The sequence below is a fragment of the Meleagris gallopavo genome, chromosome 5, assembly GCF_905368555.1.
Source record: "Meleagris gallopavo chromosome 5, MGAL_WU_HG_1.1, whole genome shotgun sequence".
NCBI classification, from domain to species: Eukaryota; Metazoa; Chordata; class Aves; order Galliformes; family Phasianidae; genus Meleagris; species Meleagris gallopavo.
In genome coordinates this window covers 50112795-50137536 of record NC_139408.1, presented here as the reverse complement: position 1 = coordinate 50137536, position 24742 = coordinate 50112795, and the positions used below count along the sequence as shown (strand labels likewise).

Genomic DNA, 24742 nt, shown 5'->3' with positions numbered 1-24742 from the left:
ACTCACAGCTGCACGTACCTTTGGTGCAACATCATCGTTATGCAACACTGGCTCTCCCACTTTTCTCTCCTTGTGCCTCTCATACTTGCGCAAGCAGAAGCTGAGATGGAGCCCTGCAAATAGTCTCTGAGAGCCCCAGCCCTCCTTTTCTGAGCGTGCCCTGCTCCCAGCTGCATCAGAGGTGAGTTTGAGGCACTGGACACCACTGAACTGCAGCCCAGGAGGGCACAGTTGTCTCCAGTCTATTCAGAAGGAACCTCTATGGCAGAAACGTGCTGCCAGTGTGCTTGAGCACCTAATGATGCAGGCAGCTGGGATGTGCACTAGTATTTACAAGCAGATCTAGACTTGCTGCATCTCTGAGCCCCCGCCTTTCTGGGTCACCACGACTTCCGCAATCATCCCGCTCACCAGGACTAATGGAGCACAGATGTACTCTCGAGGGAGTGTGTGAACCAGAACCCTCATCTCTGGAACACTTCCAAGCAAGAGCCATCTCCTCACCATCACGTAGCCCAAAGTACCTAAGGAGAACAGAGCAGGAAATCAGGCAGGAGAGGAAGTTCATACTGCTTTTGCTACACGATCCCTTTCAGTTTCTCAAGCACAATTTATATTCACATCTTCAGAGGAAAAGTTTTGTGCTAACAAGTAAGAAGGAAACAACCACAATGAGATACAGATCTGCGATGCTTTAATTAAAGCACAGCTAGACAGTGAACAACAGCAAGCCTCTCGAGTGTTTCACAAGCCTCACCTGAGTCATTATTGTTTGCCTTGTAGGTTGCAAGGTGTCTGCTACTGCTGGCTTGGAGGGCATGGAGCACATGGGACAAGCAGAAGCCAGCTGTGAGGCAGAGGCGGGTATTGGTGCTTGTCCAAAGCGAGGGAGGCAGGTGCACAGCTAGCAAGAAAGTGGCCTGGCAATGTGTGACTGAGCTGTGGCAGGGCAGGGAGAAGAGGTGTCTCATTCTAGACTGAAGACTAAAATGTCTTAAAAGGAAAGATGAGTCATTGAAAGCGTGGCCCAGGCAGATTCAGCCACTGTGATGGGAAAAACCCGTACTTCTGATTTACCACTTTAGACAGCAAAGATTGCCAGAATGTAGAAGTGGATAATCATAAGCAGAACTAAGAGGTGGTCCATGCTGGGCAGTGACCCTGCCTGCTCCCCATGACCCTGCCAGCAAAGCACCAGCAGGAAGTGTTGTGGTGCTGGCTATGGCCAGAATTGGCAACAAGGACACAGAGGCCTTTTTAATATTGCAAAGACAGAAATTAAATCCTTCTCCTGTTACGCAATGCTTGCCTTTCCTCAGCAGGGATCAAATCAATATGGGCAATGCAAAGTCAATGGTTTATTTCAAGGAGTTTTGAATTGGGCTTTGTAGGCAAAGAAGCATCAGTCTTGTTTCAAACTCCACGAAGACACATTGGTATTTCCATTCCATGTCTATTTGTAGGACAGAAATGTGACTTTGTTCCTCTTTAATCCTGTTTGAATGTCAGAAAAAAAAAAGAATCCCTGAAGTTATTTGGAGAAGAGGAAGCTCAGAGGAAACCTCACTGCACTCTACAACTTCCTGAAGGGAGGTTATGGTGAGGAGGAGTTTGGCCTCTTCTCCCAGGCAACAAACAGGACCCGAGGAAATGGCTGCGAGTTGTGCCAGAGGAGGTTTAGATTAGATATAAGGAAGAACTTTTTCTCTCAGAGAGTGGTCAGGCACTGGAATGGCCTGCCCAGGGAAGTGGTGGAGTCACCGTCCCTGGCAGTGTTCAAGAAGCATCTGGATGAGGAGCTATGAGATATGGGTTAGTAGCTTGTGGTAGCAGTGGTAATGGGAGGATGGTTGGACTAGATGATCTATATACAATTTGCAGGTTGCTTCCAACCTTACGATTCAATGATTCTATATTATCCCTGGTGAAGGTTGGGGATCCCACTTGTTAGAAAGTGAGAATCACCTCCAGGTAAGCAGTCTCATAGCATTAACTTTCTATTTCCTCGTGCCTTCTTCTGGTTTATTTGAGTCCATCAGCACCATTTACATGGTGGCAGTTCAAGCACAACAAACGTGCGTATGCACCTACACACACATCACTACAACACAGCCACCAAACCATATCAACAGTGTCAGCAGTTTAGCACAAACCTGTCTGGAGGAAGTTAACAACAGCAGAAACAGAACATTCACATAATTTCTGGAGAAAAGCTACGATGGTAGGCCTGCTTACATAACTGATTTAGTGCTACAGAATTGCTTTCTGCCTTTAATCTGCTCAACAGTTTATCTTTGCTGTCGTGATCGGTTGAGCTTTCTTTAAACCATTATGGATTAGCATTCTGCCATAACATGTTAAAAGCTTAGCTTTGTTTATTTTTGTCAAGAATGGGGGAGGGATATCAGGTTCAATTGCTCAGGCAGCAGGTTATGGATGGTTATTTTTCTTACAATCAACATATGAAAGTGCCAAATGCAAGGCACAGCTAAATATTTCCAGAGATGGTACTAGTGGCTGGAATATCTGTGAAATTGTTAAAAAAAAAACCACATTAAATAAAAAGAGGAACTTCAACATTTTTCATAATTATTTTACTCTGTAAATAATAACACGTAATCCAGCATTCAAAAAGTTCATCTCGCCCACCAGCTTTTATGGAATATTGAAGAGTAAATGGTCTAAAAACTTAATTAATAAGGCTGATTAATGGTTTTACCACGTTTCCGTTATTGTTGCCATTTGGAGACAAGGCCTGCCAAAAGCAATCTTACTGTCATTCAGCCGTAGGACGATAACTCACCATCATGCACATAAAACACCAAGCAAACTGCACCTCAGCCACACTGCTCACAGAGAGAAGTTCAGATAACATTCCCCATCCATTTTCACAGTGGATTCATAACACTGACAGCAGATGACCTGTTAGAAGATTATAGTACAAATCCATGCCTGATTTTCTACTATCAATTGATAGCAATACCATTTTAGACCAAATCCAACAATTAGCACACTTATTCAAACTGTGTAATCCAAGTGATTTGCAGATGCCAGAATGGAGTAAGAGGCTGTGATCCTGAGTGCTGCCAATAGCCTTCTGTGCAGCTCTACACTATTCCAAGGAAACACTAAAACTGTGACCTGCTATGCAGGCAACCATACGGCTCTGCAACTTTCATATCCAAAAGGAAGCAAAGAAGCACTTCCACGTTCCTAAAAGCAACACGCACACGCCAGAGAAGTTTCAAAAGAGAAGTGTCTCGTGGTGCTGTGATAAAAACATCAAACTGGGGAAGTCATTCAGAAAAGAGGAGGAAAAAAATCCATCTTGTTTGTGATCAGTGTGCTGTTTTACTTTCTTATCAGGAGGAATCTCTATCCCACACATTCCAATGAATGGCCACTTGCTATTACTTTGTCTTTCTGACGGCAAGCGGAGCACCGCTCCAGAGTTCCAACATTCCCTTGATGCTGCTCTGGTGAATGCTTGCGTGCTATTTAAACAAAGCATGTTCCAACTAAATCTGACTATATATGGAATTCCCTGACAAGGAAAAATTTGGATGCCCTACAAAAAATAACCATGAAAACGGCAAATGCACACACACACACACAAAAAACACTCCGAACTTCCCCAAGTTGAATTGGACTAGAAGAGGCTCTTAGTGGCAAAGGTCAGGTACCCAGTGTGACCCACCATCTCCCTCAGTGGCACGCCGCTTTTGAACTGCACCGTTCCTTGCTGCAGATTAGTGCCCGGGCTACCTTGGTTTGATGGGTTGCTGCTGTCAAAGTCAGCGCTAGAATTATCCTCAGCTGCTTTTCCAAGGTCAGGGATTTGCAAGCTAATTGTCCTTACATTGTATACTCGGAGCAGAATTTCCAAGGTGTTAATCTCTGTAAAACCGTACTCTTCCATTGCTAGGCAAGTTCTCTGGACTTGTTCAATGCAGGGGGAGAAAGAGCAGATGCGGCCACCTGCAAAAGAAGACAGGTAGTAGGTAAGAGAGCAAAAACACAAATGAGGCACTTTTTCTGTTTTTTCAAATTCTAGCTGCATGTAGAATTACAATTAGGAGCTGGACTCGATGATTCTTATGCGTCACTTCCAACTTGGGATATTCTAAGATTCTATGAGTTATACAAAAATAAAAACAATTCTGAAAGAAAATCTTCATCAGGCAACTCTTGGGATCAAAGCGTCAGCATCAAGCAGTGATGACTTCACAAGATGCATCAGACACTCTGATAACTGCATTGGCAAACTCACTCATCTTCCAAACCCAGCGTTGCCCACCACACTTGTTCTCTTAAAGTCACTTGTTCTCTTAAAGTCAATTCCCTCAGGGCCGTGCCTCTTTTGGAGTCACTATCCACTGTTCTGGGCCGAGGCACTGCTCTGAAGCTGGCAACTACACAAAGCCAGAAGTCATTCTCCACACACTGTACAGAGCTGCCTTCATTAGAATCTAAGTGTGCGTGCACACACGCTCTGACAAAAGCGGCTGTGTTTATTTGGGAACGATGGTATGCGTGTACAGAATAAAGTAATCTCTCCAGGCCATAGATGGAGTGCTGTTAAGACTTTACCCTTTTAGTCAAGCTGACTAGCTTGTCTCTTGAGCATTAAAATTTACTGAATACCACATCGGGCAGTTTTACAGCAAACGCACCAAACCACGAGGGAAGGGCTCTTAGTGACAAACTAACGCTCACCTCCTCTGCACATGGCTCAGTTTGGATTCCACATTCAGAGCACTAATAGGCTCCCTACAACTTTCTGCTGGCTACAATGTCACCTTAACAGCTGAGAATAGAATGATTCAGATTTACTCTGAAAAGCCACAGCCAAATCAGATCAAAGAATTATAAGGACACTGCCATAAAGCCAGGGCATGTGCTTTCACCCAGGACACAGTGTCCCACGAGGGACGCTGCCCTTCCTGAAAAGCTTTTGTGCTGGGGGAAGGAGCTGGACAATGCAGCTTCAGCCACTGTTTCACTTCTTACAATTAGATGAAAATGTGTGCTGACCTAATTTGCATTCCTTCCCAGCCCTCTCCCAGGCTCATCCCGTTGAGCCTCCCAAGCCCTGTTGTCTAAGCAGTTAAAAAACCCGTGCAGCTGAGAGCAAAGCATCCTGCTAAAAATAGAGGCAATGCAGGGGCTACACGAGGCCTGCTTTATCTCAAACTCACTCTTTTCTTCGCCCCCCCCCCCCCTTCTCATTTCTGAAGTCACATCTCTAAAAAAAGAAAGCATCAGGTCTGAGAGTGTCACTGTAGCACTCCAGTTACTGCACAGCAATGATGTGCCGGGCACTGATTGGGGAAGAACACTTTCCATGACCATTAATCCACCACACACTAAGCAGGATTTAATTTTAGTCCTGGGATAAAGTCTCCACAGCCAGCAGTTCTTATCATGCATCTTCAGAACAAAGTACCCCAGACAAGTAATTCCCCAGAGTGACAGTTAAAGAACAAATCTAATAACCACCTGCAAAATTAATGCTGGTTTGTGTCACTATTAACCAACTCTGGAGATGCCAATTTAATTGCACACCCGGTCTGTTAGTTCCCATGAAATTAGATTTGTATGCTTATCAGCATGGCCAGCACTACCAGAACTGCATCCGACAACTCTTCCCTTCTGGCCAGGCAGTACACTGCCATGGTTGTAGATATAAAAGAGAAAAGCTCGAGAAGAAATTTCTGTTACGTAATTAGAAAGTCACTATAATGACCATATGGCATAGAGAACGATGCCATACTCTTACTGTGTAGGGAACTGAACAAACGTCTAACTTAGCTAAATGTCAGTTCACAGTAACTCTTTGTCTGCGAAGAAAGAATCTGCACTGAGATCTGAGACTTACTACGATTTCATTCAGGCTTTTCATTTTTTGCATTCATATTGAAACAAAAGATGGCAACATATTTACATTTACAACAAACCTGTTCTCCTTATTTACTCTGACTGCAAAGATTTCAAGACATTTTTAGGCACAAGCTGTGGATTCACAGAGGAAAAGTAAGAAGCCTGCACGCAGTTGCAGCAACACAAAGCTGCAGACCCGCCTACGGCTCTTGTCAAGCCTCCAATTAAAGCCAGAGCAACCTTCATTTTGCCTCAGGATGGTCAGCTGAGCACAGCATGGCAGCACCAAACTTGGTGTTAATTTATCAGGCTGCCTCCTCACAAAGCAGGCTGCTTAGGGAAGCAGGACTACAGAAAATGGGCTTCTGAGCCACTGGGTAGAGAAGAAGGTGCTTGTGATAGCTGACATCCAGATGGCATCTGTCAAACAGGAAGGAGGTCTTCTTTGCTGTCTCCTCTCAACATCACCCTGCAGGCTGGGTTGGACTCACGGGCTGAACTCGTTTCATTAAGCAGGTGTTAAGGAAAGGTTGGAAGGCTGCAATTAGCAGAAGGCTTGAAGGTAGAAATGAAATTGCAGCTCCAGACTTACAGAGACTGCCTAAAATAGATTTGGGACGCTTCATTTGCCATGGTGTTTTTAGCTGCAAAAAAAAAGTGGACTCTGAGCAAAAGAAAAGCAGCACTGAGAAGGACATGCTCTTCTGCTGAAGGAGCAGGATTTCTAGGTGCATGCCAGGTTCGTGTTCTCTCAGAGCTCTCCTTTTAGGAAAGCTACCGTTCCTAAATTTGTTTAATGAGACCTGTGTGTCATCATAAATGGATACAGCAATTATCTGAGATTAATCCTGTTCACATTGGGAAGCCGTGTGAGCTTTTTGATCTGAAGAGCTGTCTAAAAATGTGTTTATTCATGTATAATGCCTCTGACAAGTGTTAAAGTTGAAAAGAAAATAATGAGTCTGTATTAAAGACTTAAATTTCTTTTTCCACCTTCAATTTTACAGAGAGTGAGTTTATTTGAGACATTTAATGGAGAGGTTAAATCTGAATCTGTAGGCTGGAAGGTGCCCACACAGTCCTGGCAGCCACTGTAACCAGCAGTGGGGTCAAGAGCCTATTAAAATTAAAGTACAATTGGAACAATTAGAGGAGAGAGCTTAGGGGAAGGGGAAGAAATAAAAGAGAGGATTTGCATCTTCAAAGCACTGTACATTTTTTTTAAGCATGGCACTGAAAAGTATCTAATTAATAATCAAGAGACACACCTTGCTATCTTTACTAGAGATCAGTGCCTTGGAAGTTGCTCCTCCTTCCAGCACAGTTCTTGGTATGCTTCTGTGCAACTCCACCAAGCAACTGTGTTTCTGGTTTGTCTGAGCAAAGAGTAACACCTCTACCAGTTCTACTTACCTAAAATCTGCATGAGGTATCCTGCATGGAAAATTTGGCACTGCTACCCAATTGACACAAACTCAATGTATCCTCATGATATGAAAACATGTGTCCAAGTTACCTGCCCTCTCTTTTGCAGGTTGCTGTATGCGTCACAAGTGCTCTGCTAGGTTTGTTCATCATCACAGTATTACTCAGAGGATGTGAAAAGAACATATGTAGTGCAGCACTGCTAAGTTCCTGAGAAAAGGGCCCATAATTTTGGAAATGGTTCTGTGACGCAGAAAATGCAGCACAGCATTTTTATTCCTGGTAAGAGAACACGGCTCTGGGTTTTGGGATTTCAGTGCATTGTGATAATTGGAAGATTATGTTACAAAGATCCCATGGCACGATCATTATGTAGGGGCGAGGCAGGAAAGTCACAGAACAGCATCACCATGGCATTTACTCTGTGCGAGCAGGACACTAAAAATATTGCCTCTGCAAAAGGGGACAAAGTGTCCTTTAAATGAGTGTGTTCGTGGGCGATTTGATGCAGCTTCCCTGACAAGTGAAATTAGAGGATCTGGCTGTTGTTAGAAATTAAAGGATGTTTCTTGATTCAGAAAAGAAAAATTTTCCCAAATCAACTGCCAGCTCATAAATGGGAGCTCGATGCCATTTTCTGCAAATGTGACCTTAACCTCCATGTTTGTAGGTGCATCCTTCCAAAGCAATTCATTCCTACAGACTGCTATGGAACTGGCAAAAGCATGTATCAAAAATGAAAAAAAAAAAAAAAAGTTGGCACCAGACTCATGAAGAAAATCTAACAACTTCCTTTAAGATTCCCTTCATCCCCAGCTTCTTTCTACAAGCTGTGCAAAGTCCAAATATTTTGGCCAGCATTCCACAGCATAGATTACAGTGCAGGAAACCTGCTTAGCTCATGACAGGTGAGGGAATCACTTCTGCTTAGGCTGCTGGGCCAGACCCATTGTGTGCACCTGAGCTAAAAATCCCTACAACCTCAGCTAGGTTAATGCCTTCCAACAAAGCTCAGCAAGCACTGCTTGGGAACCAGATGGAATTTGAGAGTTAGCACCTACTTCTGATCCTAGCAGGGCAGCTCTGCGCTAGACCAGATGGTCCCTCAACACTGGGAGGTTGTTTCAAACTATCACAGAATCATAGAATTGTTTGAGGTGGAAGAGACCTTTAAAGGTCATCTAGCCCAACTCCCCTGCAATGAACAGGGTCACCTACAGTTAGATCAGGGTGCTCAAAGACCTGTCCAGCCTGGCCTTGATTATCTTTAACTTCACCTTGAGCAAACTCTGCTTCAAATCAAAGCAGGTGGCACACTAATAAAGGTTGGTGATGATGTTTTACAGACACGTATGGCTTTGTTCATTTATTCCAAAACAACCTCCTATGGATATGGGAAGCATTGATACAATCTTCAGTACCACCTGCATGGGTGGAGGAAGAAAGTTCAGACAGCACGCTAGACTGGCAGGCTCCACTTCCTGCCCTAACACATTCCCTGTGTGTTCCTGAGGCAGCTGGGGTTCAACCAGCAGCAGCATCACATTGCTGCCCTCTCAGCATGGTTCAGCCTGGGGGGCTCCCAACCCAGCTGCCATGGAAGCGGCTGAAGATTTCAGCTGCTCCTCAAAGCCATACCTGGGTGGTTTGAAAATGGGACCATGAATAACCCTCTAGGGCTCAGGAAAAATAGCCAGTGAGAGTTTCTGCATGGAACTGGTATTCCCTGAAAGCACCAGGGAGGAGGGAAGCAAATCTAAATGAAAATTAAATCCCTTACCTACACCAAAGGCTACTGGGAGGTTGGGGTGTTATTTATTTGCTTATACAGCAACTGTAAGAACCAAACCTGGCAGGTTAGGACAACAATGGCTATGGTAGAGGAAAAAATGCAAGCAAGACTTGTTTTAAGTCCACTGTGAACTAACAAAACAAACAAAAGACTTTGGCAATGAAAAGCAACTACTTCTAAGAGCAGAGTATTCCTAAAAGGTTTCTTCAGTGGCAGAAATACAGAGGCCCATACAAGGAGGTGTTAGGATGGAACTTCCGCTGCAGGGCTTTTTGGTGAGACCTGAAAGACCTGAACGTGTCACTCAATTCAGGTGAGATCACACAGATCACTATTTGACAAACTCATAATTTAGGGGCTTTATGGAGAGAGGAGATGAAGGTTGAACATAAGAAAGAAGCTTTTTTACAACAAGGGTGGTGATGCACTGGCACAGGTTGCTCAAAGACGTAGTGGATGCCCCAACCTTAGAAACAGCCAAGGTCAGGCTGGACGGGGCTCTGAGCACCTGACGGAGCTGTGGGTGGTCCTGTTCAGTGCAGAGGGTTGGACTGGATGGTCTTTAAAGGTTCCTTCCAACTCTAACAATTATATGTATGTATGTATGAAATAGGCCATACTTAGAGAGCAGAGTAGGTGGGTACAGAATTATAATCAAAGCACTACAGTATTCAGCTGGGAGACGACTGAGTCAAAAGTTTCAGGGTATTTAAGTACTGTAGGATGTGGAGGATATTTCTGTTACCTCTCATTTTTTTCATTCTGTTAAATTATTCTTTTTTTAAAATCTAGCCTGAAGGGGTTAACAGCAACTTTGCAAAAAGCCACGAAGGTCAGATTCTGCTATGACTACGGAAAAGATGCTGCAAAAGGAAGACAGTGCAGGTTTGGAAATAAAAGCAAGTTCTGCAGTGCAGCAGTGCCTGAGAGATATTACAAGCAGCATTTCTGCTTGAAAGCGTGACTGGTGAAATGAGCACAGAAGGATGCAGCTGAGATGCAAGCCTGAGCATCAGCAGATCATATCACCAGAGAACAAGAACCTCTGAGTCAAAAACACTCTGTGCATTTTTATCCTTTTAGCTCTTCACAAGTTGGCAGTGCATTAAACGGGAGGCCAAGCTATTGTAAGCAGCATATTTACAGCCTACTGCTAGGCATAACGTGAGTGATAAATGTACTCTGCGTAGAGGATCATTAACACTCAGCCTACTAGGAGCTGCAAGACTCAGGTTCTTAAGCATAAGTAGGAGAGAAAATACTGATTTGATAAGCATTTGTTAAGGTCGAGAACTCTCTCTTACATGCAATCTCAGCTGAAAACTCTATAAGGAATATTGTGGTTCTGAAGAGGAGGTTAACTGGATACTATATATTGAATTCATTCAGCCCTGACTTCAACCTACTTACCTTACGACCTCAGCGAATGAATGACCACTACCTGGCAGCACAGATGCAATGTTTACATTGTGCATCACAATAAAACCTGCCACGTGATCCTGTCCAGATGCATGAGAGAGGATATGGAGGGAAAAAAGTGCAAGGGCTCATTCTCTCCAGAGATCCTTATCACCGAAATGGAGGTGAGCAGCAGCAGTACATGCACAACCTCTTCTTACTGCAGAAGAGCTTTAAATATTTGAAAACAGCAGTAAGCAGCTTCACCCTTTGACTGGTGAAACGCACACGACGTCACTTTACAGACAAAAAAAAATGCAGGGTTTTAAATATTTTTAATATTGGCTTAGCAGGTGTAACCTTGTAGCACAGAAAGGTGTAGCCAAAGAGTACTGTCAGTTTGCTACTATGGTACCTTTTATCTGTTTTTCAAATGCTGGAGTCAGACAGGGATTCAAACCTCGGAATTGCTCAAGCAGCCCTGCTCAGTATTCTAAACATGCACCACTTAAATAATTCAAATTGGGCTGCGCAATGCAGCGCCTTCTAAGCTGGGAAGTCAGCTGAGTGTTGTGCTCACTAGATTAGATAATTTGAGCATGGGAAGGGCATTGTACAGTGCAGTGAAAATTATTTTTTTCCCAGGACACACTGGAAAGCAGCTACAAATTCAGCTGTTATCCTTGCAGGTACAGTGTGCTAATTAGTCTCTTTCTATTTATTTACTTTTTAAAGAATGCGTTGTTTTTGAAAGCTTCCTTGAAAATTTTCCATGGTAGTGGAGGGAGCCCACTGCCTGCGTTGGTCCTGATTCAAACACACTCAGTGACCATTAAGAACAAGCCTAAATCCTGTGATTTAGACCAAGCGATTTACCTAAAGTCTGTATCCTGCTAAAGTCGTGTCCCAGCATGGGCACTGTTCTGCACTCCATACTCTCTTGATTTCTTAGAAAAGCCACTTCATAGCCTGGCAGAAGTTAGCTCAGATTCATACTAGCACAGCTACACTGGCAGAACAGCAATCAGGGGAAAACTTATTTCAGGATAGGAGAATGGTTTATTCCCTACTTTTTAATAGGGAAAAGATTTATTATACAGACAAAACTCATCCAATCCCGCACTAGCAGTCGCCACTCGTCGTCCTCCAGGAGCAGCTGGCACAAGCTGGAACACCCTTTAGGTTCAATTCCTACTGCAGCCAATATCACACTTCCCATTAGCTCTGACAGCAGAGATTTAAGGTAGAAATCAGGATGCATATTTAAGTATAACCACATTTTCTTTAACATTATTGATGTGGAGCATTGTTAAACTGGTCCAATCTGCAATGATTGATGTAAAGTGATTCTGAACACCTTTTATACAAACACCTTTCCACTGAAGTGCCAAAGAAATTTGCTTTCAGCATTTATTGTTGCTGCTGCCTCCCACACACAACCTCAGATCTAGAAAATGCACTAGACAAAGGTTCAAATGTTGTTTTCTTTTATAAAATGCCCAATAATCGTAGCAGCTATCATAGACCTGTAGGAAAAAGTTGTTCTGCTCTTTTCAAATCTTTCCCTGCAAATTGAAGACCCCTTTTTCATCCTTTGAAATGCTTAGAGACTTTGACATTTGAGAACAGCGATCACATGATGGAAAGGAGCAAATCTAGCATATAGCTGAGAGGCAGAGACAGTACTTCCTAAAAAGAGCTAAGTGCAGTTACCTTCAGCTTTTAAGGCTGACTTTGCATGTCCAATGGCTTCCCATGGGGATGGAATATCCAGGAACACAGCGTCTGCAATGTCTGAGACACCAAATCCATTCTTGCAGACATCCTGGTTGGTCACCGTGACCAGATGCTCTACTCCATGCTCCCGAAACTCCTCCTTGGCCTTCTCAGCCCTCTGTTGGTGGAACTCCACTGTGTACAGGTGCCCCGTGGGAGCCACTGTCCTGATGAGAGCGTGGGACAGGGATCCGCTGCCTGTACCTAGAAAAGAAAAGCAGCTTGTGAAATGCCTTTTGATAGTGCTAGGCACTGCTACAGAGATCTTCTTCATTAGAACACTAAATGAAAAACAAAACAAACAGGAACCATTGGTTAAATTAACAAAAGAGAACAGTCCTTCCCTCCCAAGGAGAGATGGACCAGATGACCCAGGAAACAGTTTTCAGGGTTCTCAAAATGTTAATTAAAAATCTGTGAGGAAAAAACAATGCCAAGGGCCAGCAATATAGCTATAGCCCTAGTAAGGGCCATGGGAGAACATCAGGAATTAAATGCAGTGGGAAAATATAAAGAAAATCAACCCTAGATTTTTTTCTGCAAGCGCAAGACTCTTCTGGGGTAAAAAGAGATGAAGGCAAAGTTCAGCATATTTTCAAAACCTTACACTTCATTAAAACAAGAAAGAGATGTTGGCAAGAGCCCATGTTTGAAAACCCTACTGGTATCTGTGCAGACAGCCAACCTTCATGACACGGAACCTGTTTTGCCCAGGCCTCTCTGTCACACACTGGCCATCCTCAGCACACCCTGAAATTACCCAGAATGGAGGCCCTGGGCTCCCTGCAGTCACACCAACCAAGTGTCCTGACTGCACAGGTGGCTTACTGTACAAGTCTACACTGTCTAGTGAAGTCTAATGAGATCCTCCACATCCCCAAAATTGTACATAAGTACGATCACCATGTACAGTCACAGAGTAACCATTAGGATACAGACTTTTCCTTGTTTGAGCTTGGTAATTTGGGAAACTTATTTTTAATGATCCATTGGCATGTTAAATACATAATGACTAATGACCAACGTTTTCACTGAAGAAAACAGCCATATACCAACTCGTATTGCAGATTACTCACTGAAGTGGCATTTAGCAGAATAACCCACCAAACTCAAAGCCCCACAGCAACCCCAAATTATCTGTGTTTATTGGTTTATAATTCTGTACTTGGAACACACTTTTCCTGTAGAAAGAAAATCTATTTCTAGCTGTCTTCAGTGACTGTTCAAGCTAAATTTCAGCCTGAAGCAAGTTCTTTTAAATCATAAAAACTATTGCAAAGGACAGAATCTGAAGAACAGCAGTGGTGGAGAAAGCTCAGAAACCAGCAGAGAGGAAATTAATTAGAGGATTCAGAGGTTGGTATGCTGCCTAATTGGAGCAATACTTTCCTGACTCGGACAGGAAGTCAGAGTTTAGTGACAGATCCAAAGTCCTTGCCCTCTAGTCACATAAGGGGTGAAATATTGCTAAGGCACTGGATTTGAGCTGACAGCTCTGAGAAGGGAGCCATTCAGACCATGAAGAGCTCAGGGCCCACGTTTGACATGAGACCAATCGAATGCTCTGCAGAATGGGCACCACTTCCCTGCTTCCCTCTGGGAGGGCCCTGACCCTGGCAGGCACAGCAGCACTTTCCCATCTTTAATGGGAGGGAGGACCTCAGATTTTAGCACTGGCTCCAAAAAGGTCCAAGAGGAGAGTGAAACTGGAATATAAACATTTACTTTAAGTGAAAATTCATGCATCCACACCAGTATCACAACAAAGCAAGCAGAAGACAGAGGGCAGTTACCTGTGCACACTTGACAAATCACCCACTTGCGGTACCAGCTGGCTCTAAATATTGACATAAACTTTTCACTGGTCAAAACAATTAATGGTATCATGGCAGCCACGTGGCTGCAAAAACTCAATAATGTACACACATAGCAAAGAAACAGCATTTCACTGTTTTTTTGTAATGACAAAAGCAGGGATGCCCATAAGATGCTAAAATGATTGAAATCTGCCATTATGTTTCACACCAGAAAGCAGGACTGCATGACTGAGAACTTCTGCAATCCTACAGAATGTAATTATTTTACCTTCCTAACGGGCAGTGCTGCTGACTTTTTGCATTGTTCTCAGCTCATCTGCAAGAGTGAATGGGAGGTCTGCCAGCACAGCTGGGATGGATGCAGAAGAGAGGCAGCTTGTGCACGTATCCAGTTTCCTTGTTCATATCTTTTACATTTTTAATCTGCTTTTCAAAACACCAGAGAAGATACAGTTTGTCTCCTTCCTACAAAATCCCATTACGTTGTTTTGGTTTATTTTCCTGTACTTTTTTTAATTCACAAACACTCCAAAGCCAAACCCAGCACCAAAAACAGGATGCTGGAAGTCATCGCTTGCGGGCGTGTATTACAGACTGAGCTTTTGTCAAACAAGGTTACCAGGAATTATTTGTTGTTGACTGGCTACTGCAAACATGAGAATAATACAAACACATCACATTTTACACTGACATCACTAATGAGAAGAGTATTTCTGAAGATGCTGTCTGCCTCCTCCATGACAACACTCTCAAAACTGCAGGAAACAAAGAACAAGGTGGCTATGAATCATCCACCATTGCAAAATTTCTTCTTTTCTTGAAGAGATCACAGATTCTGAACCCAATCCTGTGAAATGATGATGACCCTCGGCTCTCATACGCCTGACAGTTAACACACTTGTTGTGGTTCATCAGGAATATCCTCACTGGGGTCTGGCAGTTCAGCACAGTTCTGTACTCAAGCACAACTCCTAACGCTGTCTACAGAAGGCAGGTTCAAACCTTTATTTCTCTTATATTACAGAAGGGGAAATTAATGTTTATATTCACCTCCTCCCTTGCAAATCTGCAATATTCAACATCTGAGCTTTCTCAGCACCTTCTCAACTCCATTTCTCTCCACCCATCTCTGACACCTCTAAGCTCAGAGGAGTGCTTCTACCCTCTCTCAAGACAACAAAACCAGCACAGATTTAGAAGGATTTATATCCTAGATGAAACATTCGGGCTCAGTACCTATCGATACCTGTTTCTGATTTACAGACAGCAAAGTACTGATCACATGAACAACCCAACAATTCCCCCGACCTCAAAAAGATTTGTTCTTCTCACTGTCTGCTGATTCAAGTGACACGTTTTCCACACAGAAGCCTCCATGCATCTCAGCATCATGAGGCAGCATCCACACTAACATCAGTCCTCATTTCAAGGCTGCAGCAGACAACATCTGACCCCTTCAGAAATAACACCTGCTACTTCAACACTGTGTGGATACACATCAGGAGAGCAGTCGAGAGAAACACAAGCATTCCAACAGCATCAAATACAGCACTTGATGGAGAGCTGAATAAGAGGGAACACACTTCCACTGTTTTCTGCTTAGTCTGGTTTTCTAATTTGCTTATCCTCCTGGAATCCCACCCGTGCTGCAAACACAAGAGACCTGATTTTGTGTTCCACTACGTTTTCTCTATGCTTGCCTACCCCAAAATTTCCCTTCTGTGGCTTTTCCCTTTTTAAGAAAGGAAGTAAAACTGTGATTTCGAACCCATTGATGTTTACAGCTGTGCTTATTCAAAATATTTGCCAGGTTTATTATGGCAGGTTTGTAATCCAAACGAAAGCTGAGGAAGCTCTTAAGTGCATACATTGGTTTATATAACACAAAAACAGGAAAAGTGGTGTCATTAATTTCTGGATCGATGCAGTATCTAGTAACATTTTAATAGAATAGAAGTATCTGCTGCAATATTTGGCTACACAAGATATTCTAAACTGGGCAAATACGAGAAAACAATCAGTGTTGCTCTATTAGTCTCCTAGCTACCACACTTAAACCTAGCAAATAATAAGACGGGTCATGAGTCAGCCATGAGAACGGATGGAGCCTCACAACCAAAGGAGAATTAATCTTTAGGCATGGCTAAAAACTCCACAGCCAGTATCTGAAGAAACACAGCGCAGAGGAACACTGCTCACTGTACATGACAAGTTTATGTAATGGGAGAAACGTTTTAGTGAATATATGATGAGATCTTAAGCATCTGATAGTCCTAACTTAAAAGTCTGTGAGGGCAGTTGGGCACAAATCATGGTGAAAGAGGTGAGAAACTACAAGATCAGGGACAGACGGAGGGAGGAGGAGAGGGAGAAGGAAATGGCCTGGCTACTGAAGGAGGAGATGGTGCATCAAGCAGTTCCCTTTACAGATGACCTCCTTCTCTTGCCTTTCTGCTGTGGACATGCTGCCCAAATGGGCATTTTAGGAAGCAGGCTGGAGGCCAAAGAAGGCCACTGTTCACTGGATTCAGGAGCTGGGGAAGGATGGCATGGAGGTTTCCAAGGCTGGCACTGCCTACAAAAGGAATGGGAATGTGAAAACTGCAAAGAATTTGCTCTTAGAGATTCAAGAGGCAGAGTTCTTTAGGGAGGGATCTTCTGCAAAATGGAGGTGATACTGTGAAGTTCAGAGCTGCATGAGAAATGCACTTTGTGGTCAAATGAAATGGTAAGGTGAAAAGAAGCCTGGAAAGCCTGGAAACAAGAACTTCAGGGTACCAACAGCATTCCTCAGCCACAGGGCTGCACCCATTGCAGAGATGCCTCACATGGCCACAGTTCTACTTCAGTTCTCTGGTATGCCAAGAGAATACTGTGCTCTCTGATGTTGGTACAGATGAGGCTTTTCTTCTACTTCAGAAGGTGTTATAAGGAATCACATATTCGAGTTCTTCTCTCTCTTATCTGCTAAGAGGCAGTTATGGGAGACATTATAAAACTTAATTAATATGAATACGTCCCAAAATCAAATTAATAGTTACCAAGCTTTGTGTACATAAAAGATCCAGCTGTAGAGTTTACACACACTTATGCCACAGAGATGGTGCAGACATGAGCAGTCAGAAAAGTCACAGCACTACAGCTGACTTGCTGGGACTCCACTATAATCTATTAATCATTTATTAAGTATCCATTAATCATTAAGTCCTCCTTAATTTTTTATGAGCGTACTCCTAACAAAATCTACACTCAAGACCACGAGTTTGAAAATTTCATAACTGTTTTGGAGGAGCTGCAGTGTAAGGCAGGCTGGCCACAGGCTCCTGTTACCCCTCCACAAAGAAGCCATGGGAACGCAGAGGACTGTTCTCAGTCTTCACAAATCCCATCTGTGGCTTTGGAACCCCATTGCTGTGTGGCAATGAACAGGGTTTAGCAACTTTTAATTTGGGACTTAGCTGAAGGGAAACAAAAATCCAATTAACGTTTTTGCTCATGTGAGTCTGATTTTGTCGAGGGCTGAAGGATCAGTGGGATACTGGTCACAATACTTTTGACTAAATTACATTTTGTCTAAATACAATGCTCTGTTGAAACCAAAATATTTCTTAGATTTATCAGATTAAACGAGGTTTCACAGTGCTGCACTGCATTCCCTGGGCAATTCTGAGAGTAAGGACAGACACTTGTTTAGGTCTTACCAGGGAGAAAGGACAGTAAAATAGCCTAGATAAGTAGGTGCTGGAATAAAAAAAAGAGGTCTTTACTTACGTTTAGCAACAATATCAGAAAGGTTTCATATTTATTCCAATGTAATAAATCTTAAAACAAACAAACAAAAAATTAGTTGTCAAATGGAGTCATTACTCTACAGGCAGCTGCAATCACAGGACTGAAGATAGCCTTGGCTTGGAAGATGGTGCAAAGTTAGTTTTGGAGCTTTGCAGAGTGGTGAAACAAAAGAGATTGAACGTATTCCTTTACTTAAACAGTGACTGCACATGCAATGAGCACAGGTGAGATCAGAGTTACCTGATGAGAGTGAAAGTTTCACACTACCCACTTGCAGATATTGCAGCAGCTATCTCAAGTGTCCTTTACTTCTGGAAAGATCGGGCTGCCAAAAACTCTTTTCCAACTGGTGAATTCCTCAGGTCAGGGACCAATACTTTCAAGAGATCTTAGCTCCACCAGCAGTTTTTGAATTTCAACGTACTTTCATAAATTAGAAATTAGCAGGAGACAGAAAAGGGATCATATTCCTATGCCTCCATCATGAAACATCAAGCAGATGCTGAGTCTCCTTACAGCCTCAATAGAGAATGCTGGGATGATTTTAATTATGCATGTGTTGCTGACCCGCTCACTCTTTATGTATTTATTAAAAATGATTAAAAATGGTAAAACCTGTATTAATATGCTTGTATCGGTTATGACAGATCATTATGAATCAATTTAAACTGAACAACTCAAGTGATATACAATTAAGCCTTACTTTTTAAACTGATTTTTCCTAACTACACATGTAAGATAATATATACCAGTACTCACAACATCAGAACATGACGCAAAGGACATTTTGTCTTACTTCACCCATTCTTTCTATGTACACTTGTGCAGCTTGCTCCCCAGTTCTGCTTGCTCACCCCAGCTAGGTGCAGGACACCTGCCAGAGCCTAGCAACAAGGAAAGGGGAGCCTGGCCTGTTTACTGGGCCTGTTTTGCCCCTCCAGCCCCACAGCAACTACGTGTATCAGTTCATGTTCAAATAATAAAAAGACAGACTTCCATGCTAATTAATGCTCAAGATACATCTAAAGACTAACAGGAAGCAGACTCAAATGCCATTACTAGACCAGATTTCCTGCCTTGTTTCTGTTAATCACCATTGGCTAGCTCCTCCTAAGCCACACAAGGTTAAACAAGCACTAATGATTTTCGATTGCTGAATGTGGCCTAATTTTGGATGGCACCAAAGTAAGTTACATCATCATACTGGAGGCTCCAGTTGTCAATACATGTAACATTTTTTAATTCAAATCATCAATTCAGTCATAAGCAAACCTGCAGTAAGAACTCTTGCTTTAAGATTAACTCATGACTCAAGACACAGTACTCCCTCTTTCTTTGTGAACAGTAAATCTTTCAGGCAGTACAAGCACAACGTTAGTAGTAGAACTGTTTGTTTTCCCTAGAAAGCTAAAGTGAAAACACTAATTAGGACAGCACAGACATTAAAATAAACCTGGAAACAGTTTTCCATTAACAGAAAGGATTGTTTGTATGGCTTTTGACTCACAACATTTCTGAGAATGTGGATCGGTTAGCTCATCAAGCATTTCCATTTCTTAGCTATTCAGATAAATGAGCTTTCAAAGATTTTCATCTTTCATCATTACTGACAACAGTAATGATGCAGCTCTGTCCTTTAACATTCACCTATCCCAAGAAAGGGGCCAGGAGCTTCTACATGGCCTTGTCTGTTTCCAGCATGCCCACTTATTACTTATTATGGGTATGACTGGATGCAGATAAGCAGCACTTCAGTTGTGTTGGAAAGCAGCCACAATACCCCAAAGCTGCCCAGCATTATGCTTGGGTAGGCGCAGGAAATGTTAAATGCAAGTTAACACAGTGCAGTACAACCCTGTCACTTTGCCATATCTATGCTTCAGAAGGAAGCACATTAAACTGCTTCCTAAAAAGACTCAAAGTAAACAGACAGAAAAAACGAGGACAAACTATCTACAGTTCACATTTTTGCAAACTACAGAGATCAAATGAAATCAAGCAAGCCTCATATTGCCTGCAGCAACAAAATCATGAAAGTGTTATTATAAACTGTATCTAGCCATGAAAATAACCATCTACATGAAATCTAACTCCTCCTTACTTAGAAATTATGTAAAATTATGGAGCTGGTAATAAGTTAAACCACGTTTTGAAACAATGCACAGCACTGTGATGAATGCATCATCTGTTCAACTATGCCACTGCAGTGAGCTCTGCATGAAGTTGAAGTGCTACAAGTGGATCACAGCTGGGAAGAGAACAACAAAATATACATAATTCTATGATATCACATGATAGAAATACTGACACTTGATTTCCCATATTACTAGCTCCAGTCCCTTGCCATCTTTCACTAATTCACCTCAGTGATGTTCTTGTAGACTGCTAATCCAATGTCTGCCTTTTTATTCAAATCATGTGTTTTCAGAAATATGTCTGAATAACTTAGCAGTTTTAGATAAGGGAAAGAAGATTGTTTATATATTTAAGATGAATTAATCATGTACTCAAAGGCATGCGTACATAAGGCTGGCATACTGAAGCAACATTGCTTGTTGGAGAGGCAGTAGTTGATAGCATGTGCAAATGAAAGAGAATTACTCCATGTGTGGGCTGGGAAAATTGTATCACAATGGAAAAAAAAAAAGAGAGATTTTGCAAAATGTAAAGCTAAGTGTGTTTTCCATGGAAAGTGTTGGTGTTAGCTCTTAATAAAAGATCTCAAACTATTATTACCTGATTCACATACTATGGAGCCTGGCTTCAGTTCTAACATCATGGTGATTACAGAGATGTCAGTGGAATACAGGATCTGTGTCCTGTGTGGAAGATTCACAGTCCACAGTTCTGGAGTTGGATGAAGAATAAAAACCCATCCTCCTTTACTGCAGGTCACTTTGGAGCCATACTTCTTGCCTATGAGATCCGTGGAATGCCGGATGACCCCATATTTAGTCTGAGTTACACTGCCTTGCTGGACTTTCACAGGAAACATGGATTCGTGGCCCAAGAACACAATAGCTGTGTCACCATCCTTGATTGTATCACCATATTCAACAAAACTCATTGCAAGAGTCTTGTGCTGGACTGGTGGTCGTCTCCTAGAAGGGAACAAATGCCAAGACAATGTCATGGTGTTACGATGAAGCTATAAGTACAGACAAGTTATTTTATTTCCCCAATATAAAAAAAAAAAAAAAAAAAAAGACATACTGTGCAAGCAAGATGTTGGCAAGAGAACTTCATGAAGCTCAGGGACCTCCCCTCGACACACTCCTCACCCAATTAAAATCAACAAGAAGATCTCACTGAGTTGAATATAACCACTATTTGTATCATTGTACGGTACATTTACAAGCAAAAATTAGCCAATCTGTTAGCATTTACAGCCTGCTCCCCAGTGCTACTGGGAAACTTGCAAGGCAGTATCCATTTCAGCAATCTGTTTGGTTCCAGTTCACAAGCTCTCAGAATATGTTGTTAAGAAATGACTTTTATTTTCTTCTGCTGGCTTATCCCTTGGTGATTTACAGCATGCGACAACTGTGACTTGCCTGGATCTCAATCACCAATTATTAGGGCCACTAGCAAAAGTTTACTTGAAAGTTTTCCAAGTGAAGCTTCAGAGATAAGATAAAGGTAGTATCTGCATTAATTTACGTTACATTAATTTATTACATTACATTAATTTAAATCTGACTGAATACAAAGAAAAAACACTGTGGCCTTCAATTTGCCATCGGGGGGGTATAAAGTGATTGTCTGGGAAGTGATCCATGCTGCAGCTGAATGTAAACAATCACTTGCCAGCTAATGCAAACACTTTGTATTGTTTTAGCCCCCTGTTCTGAGAGCGACAATCTTAAATGCTGTTGTCTTGGAGAAGAAAACCTCGAAATGAGAAGGCAGCTTACAATAAAACCTGGCACTGCTTTTCAGATAAGGCAGCTAACAACCTAAGCTGCAGGCTGATCTATTCGTGGAAAGAATTGTGTAATGAGGTGATCCCAAGTTAAGAGATTAAAGTCTACGACATAAGGTTCTGGGAGTTTGATTCCAGGTAGCTGGACAAGAAAATTAAAAGCAGCATTACTTCTCACAGAAAAATAGAATCACGGAATTATTTGAGTTGGAATAAACCCTTAAAGACCATCCAGTCCAACTCCCTGCACTGAACAGGGACACCCACAGCTCCATCAGGTGCTCAAAGCCCCATCCAGCCTGACCCTGGCTGTCTTTAAGGACGGGACATCCACCACCTCTCTGGGCAACCTGTTAATGATTTGATTCCAGTGCTTTCATATTGAATGTGTAAAAGTTTTGTTCTACTTCTCTGTTTTTACTAAAAACAAAAACCTTTTAGTTCTGAAATTGTAGCCTGTTTTTTCTTGACCCAAATTTGAGTTCAATCTGCTGTTCAGCAACTAGATTTATAAATGTGCTGCTGTAGTGAGAATGAGAAGCAGACATGCTGGTAGGCCATGACTCCAAAGCATATGGCATGCGGTGTAGGTGCTCGTACAGCAAAGCACAACAGGCATGTCTGGGCACATGGCAAAACAGCTCAGAAATGTACACACACCGGACACTGTCAGACTGTAGTGATGAGGTTTTGTAGCTTGCACCATGGGATTATATCGATGTTCTTAACACTCCTGTAAGAGACACTATTTACGAGTTGTAGTTTTCAGCTCGTATTTAGAACAATATCATTTGGAAGCAGCTCTGATTCCATCTCATCTACACGTCTTCCTTTGAACCCGGCCCCGCACTCTCTTGTCCCCCACGCACGGCCCTGCACCGGGCTGAGATCCTCCCCTCTCCTAGTGTCCCCAGCCAAGCTCCCCGAAGGCCGCGCGTTGCCGAGCACAAACAAAAGATAACACGCGGAGGCTGCTCGGCCCGCAGCAGCGCAGCGCGGTAACCGCCGCGCCCGGCTCTACGCGGCGCCGCCGCCCCGCAGGGCCTCGCCCCGGGCGGGGGGCTCGCGGTCCCCCAGCAGCGCCGGCTCTCCCCGTCCCACGGCCGTTACCTCCCGCGGCCGAGTACCGCTAGCAGGCCCGGCGCGACTCTCCTCACACGCGGTGCCCGCCCCGCGCCTCCTCGAGCCGGTCGCAGGATGCTGACGACGCTCCGCCGCCTCCGCCCCCGCCGGCCCTGCCCGTAGCGGCCGGTCACCGCGGCCCGTACCCGCCTCAGCCGGCGCCTCTCCCTCGCCCTCCGCTGCCGGCCCCGGCCGCCGTCCCTCAGTGGGGCCGAGCGTAGGGAGCCCCGCGCGCGGTGGCTCCCGCGTGGGGGGCGAGGGGCGTGCGGCCGGTCCCTGCCTGCGGTGAAACGAGAGGTCCCTACGGGCGCTGGGAGGCTGGACGGCCCTTCCCGGCTTCTTTCCTCCGAGCACCTCCACGGGCGCGGTTAGCTACGAGCCCGGGGAGGATCTCACGTTCGTCAAGCGCGGGCAACTGACTTCTGCCCCTTCCCTAAGGAACGGCCGTGCCTTTGCCACCCGAGCCTCCATGCAGGCGGCTTCCAGAACTTTCCAGCTATTCCCCCTGCTGAGCCCGGGGAAAGGCAGCTCGAGGCCAACCGGCTCCTCGTGCCGGTTTCTGGAGGCTGGAGGAGAAACCCACAGCAGAGTGTGGGCTCAGAAGGAGCGGAATCATTATCGAAACCCCAAATAGCACGGCTCTAACTCCTACTTGTGTCTCGTGTTTAGGATTGCAGTGATGTGGAGAGCCGGAGGTGCCCAGTGGCACGGGGATGGAGTCAGGAGATGCCCAGGAGGAGAATATCGCCTCATCTGCTGTGCTCCCAACAAGCCCAGGCCACCTGGCATGGGAGGGTGCGGGCACAGCAGGATCTGAGTCACCTCGGACACGCAGGTAACGTTCTGTCTAAATCAGATAATACTCTGCTGCTGCGTTCACCAGTGGCTTGAGATGCACAGGAGTGGAGAAAAAGTCATTCCTCCACAATCAAGAACGCCATCAACGTATGCTTAGCCGAGAGCCGTGTAGGTAACCATTTGTGAGTCTTTTTTATCAATGTGATTTCATCAGCTATGAGGGAAAATTTGCCCATTATCTTAAGTGAGAACATTTTTATGTTATGCTATTGACCCGCCCGTATCATAATTGCAGAAGTCTTTGTTATTTAGTTATGAAACTCTCCTCCATCTCATCTAAACATAATGTATGCAGTTTCAGAGGTTTCTTAAACTGCAGACTCCTACTCAGCTGTTTTTCTGACTGGCAGTCACAGCTCTATTCTGCCTTTATATCTGCACCTACCTTGTTTTTTTTTTTGTGTGTGTCATTTTTTCATGTCATTTGCTGTAGATTATATTCTTGTGTCCTTTCTTTCCCTTAAAAAACTGCTGTTCAGATCACTGTGAGCCTGATTGTACACAAGACCGAACCTAGTCTTCAAGTAGGAGTTGAAATAATTTTCAACAGGACGCTCTACCAATGTGAAAAGGAATAATAACAAGGCAGATACACATAAAGCAATAAATGGGAAGAAAATATTTGGGAATTTAAGCAGATGCAGCTACAACCAGTTCATCTGTTGATGCATGAGTGTTACGTTTCATTTTCAAGTGCTGTTTACTCAGTAAGGCATTGGAAACAATGCAGTTATACATAGTAAAATGTTTTCTTTTGCTATTTCCTGATTTGGAAATATCCTTCTAGATTTTCAGGATGTTTCCACTAAATTCTTCAGGTTCATCTTGCTATCACGTGAGCAATTTCAGAAGACACATTCCCTAGCTAACACACATCTCCTTGCAGTTGTACACTGCACAACATTTATAATTAAGCCTTTTAGGAAGTGTTCACTGCACGGCCCATGATTAACTTCCCTT

General features: G+C 43.5%; 1 protein-coding gene across 2 annotated transcripts; it reads right to left on the bottom strand.

Moving 5' to 3' along the window:
• Window positions 1–2579: 2579 nt before the first annotated feature.
• On the bottom strand, window positions 2580–23577 carry TRMT61A (tRNA methyltransferase 61A). 2 transcript variants are annotated; one of them, XM_085225702.1, is made up of 5 exons: window positions 22913–23577; window positions 22463–22535; window positions 20617–20981; window positions 12209–12475; window positions 2580–3978 (listed from the first exon to the last, which is right to left on the bottom strand). In XM_085225702.1, the coding sequence occupies exons 3-5, from the start codon at window positions 20945–20947 to the stop codon at window positions 3650–3652; spliced, it is 927 nt and encodes a 308-aa protein (XP_085081828.1). In that variant the 5' UTR covers window positions 20948–20981; window positions 22463–22535; window positions 22913–23577; the 3' UTR covers window positions 2580–3649. The 2 variants fall into 2 exon arrangements, with proteins under 2 accessions (XP_085081828.1, XP_085081827.1); XM_085225701.1 differs by lacking the exon at window positions 22463–22535 and having other exon boundaries at window positions 22913–23566.
• Window positions 23578–24742: the final 1165 nt, after the last annotated feature.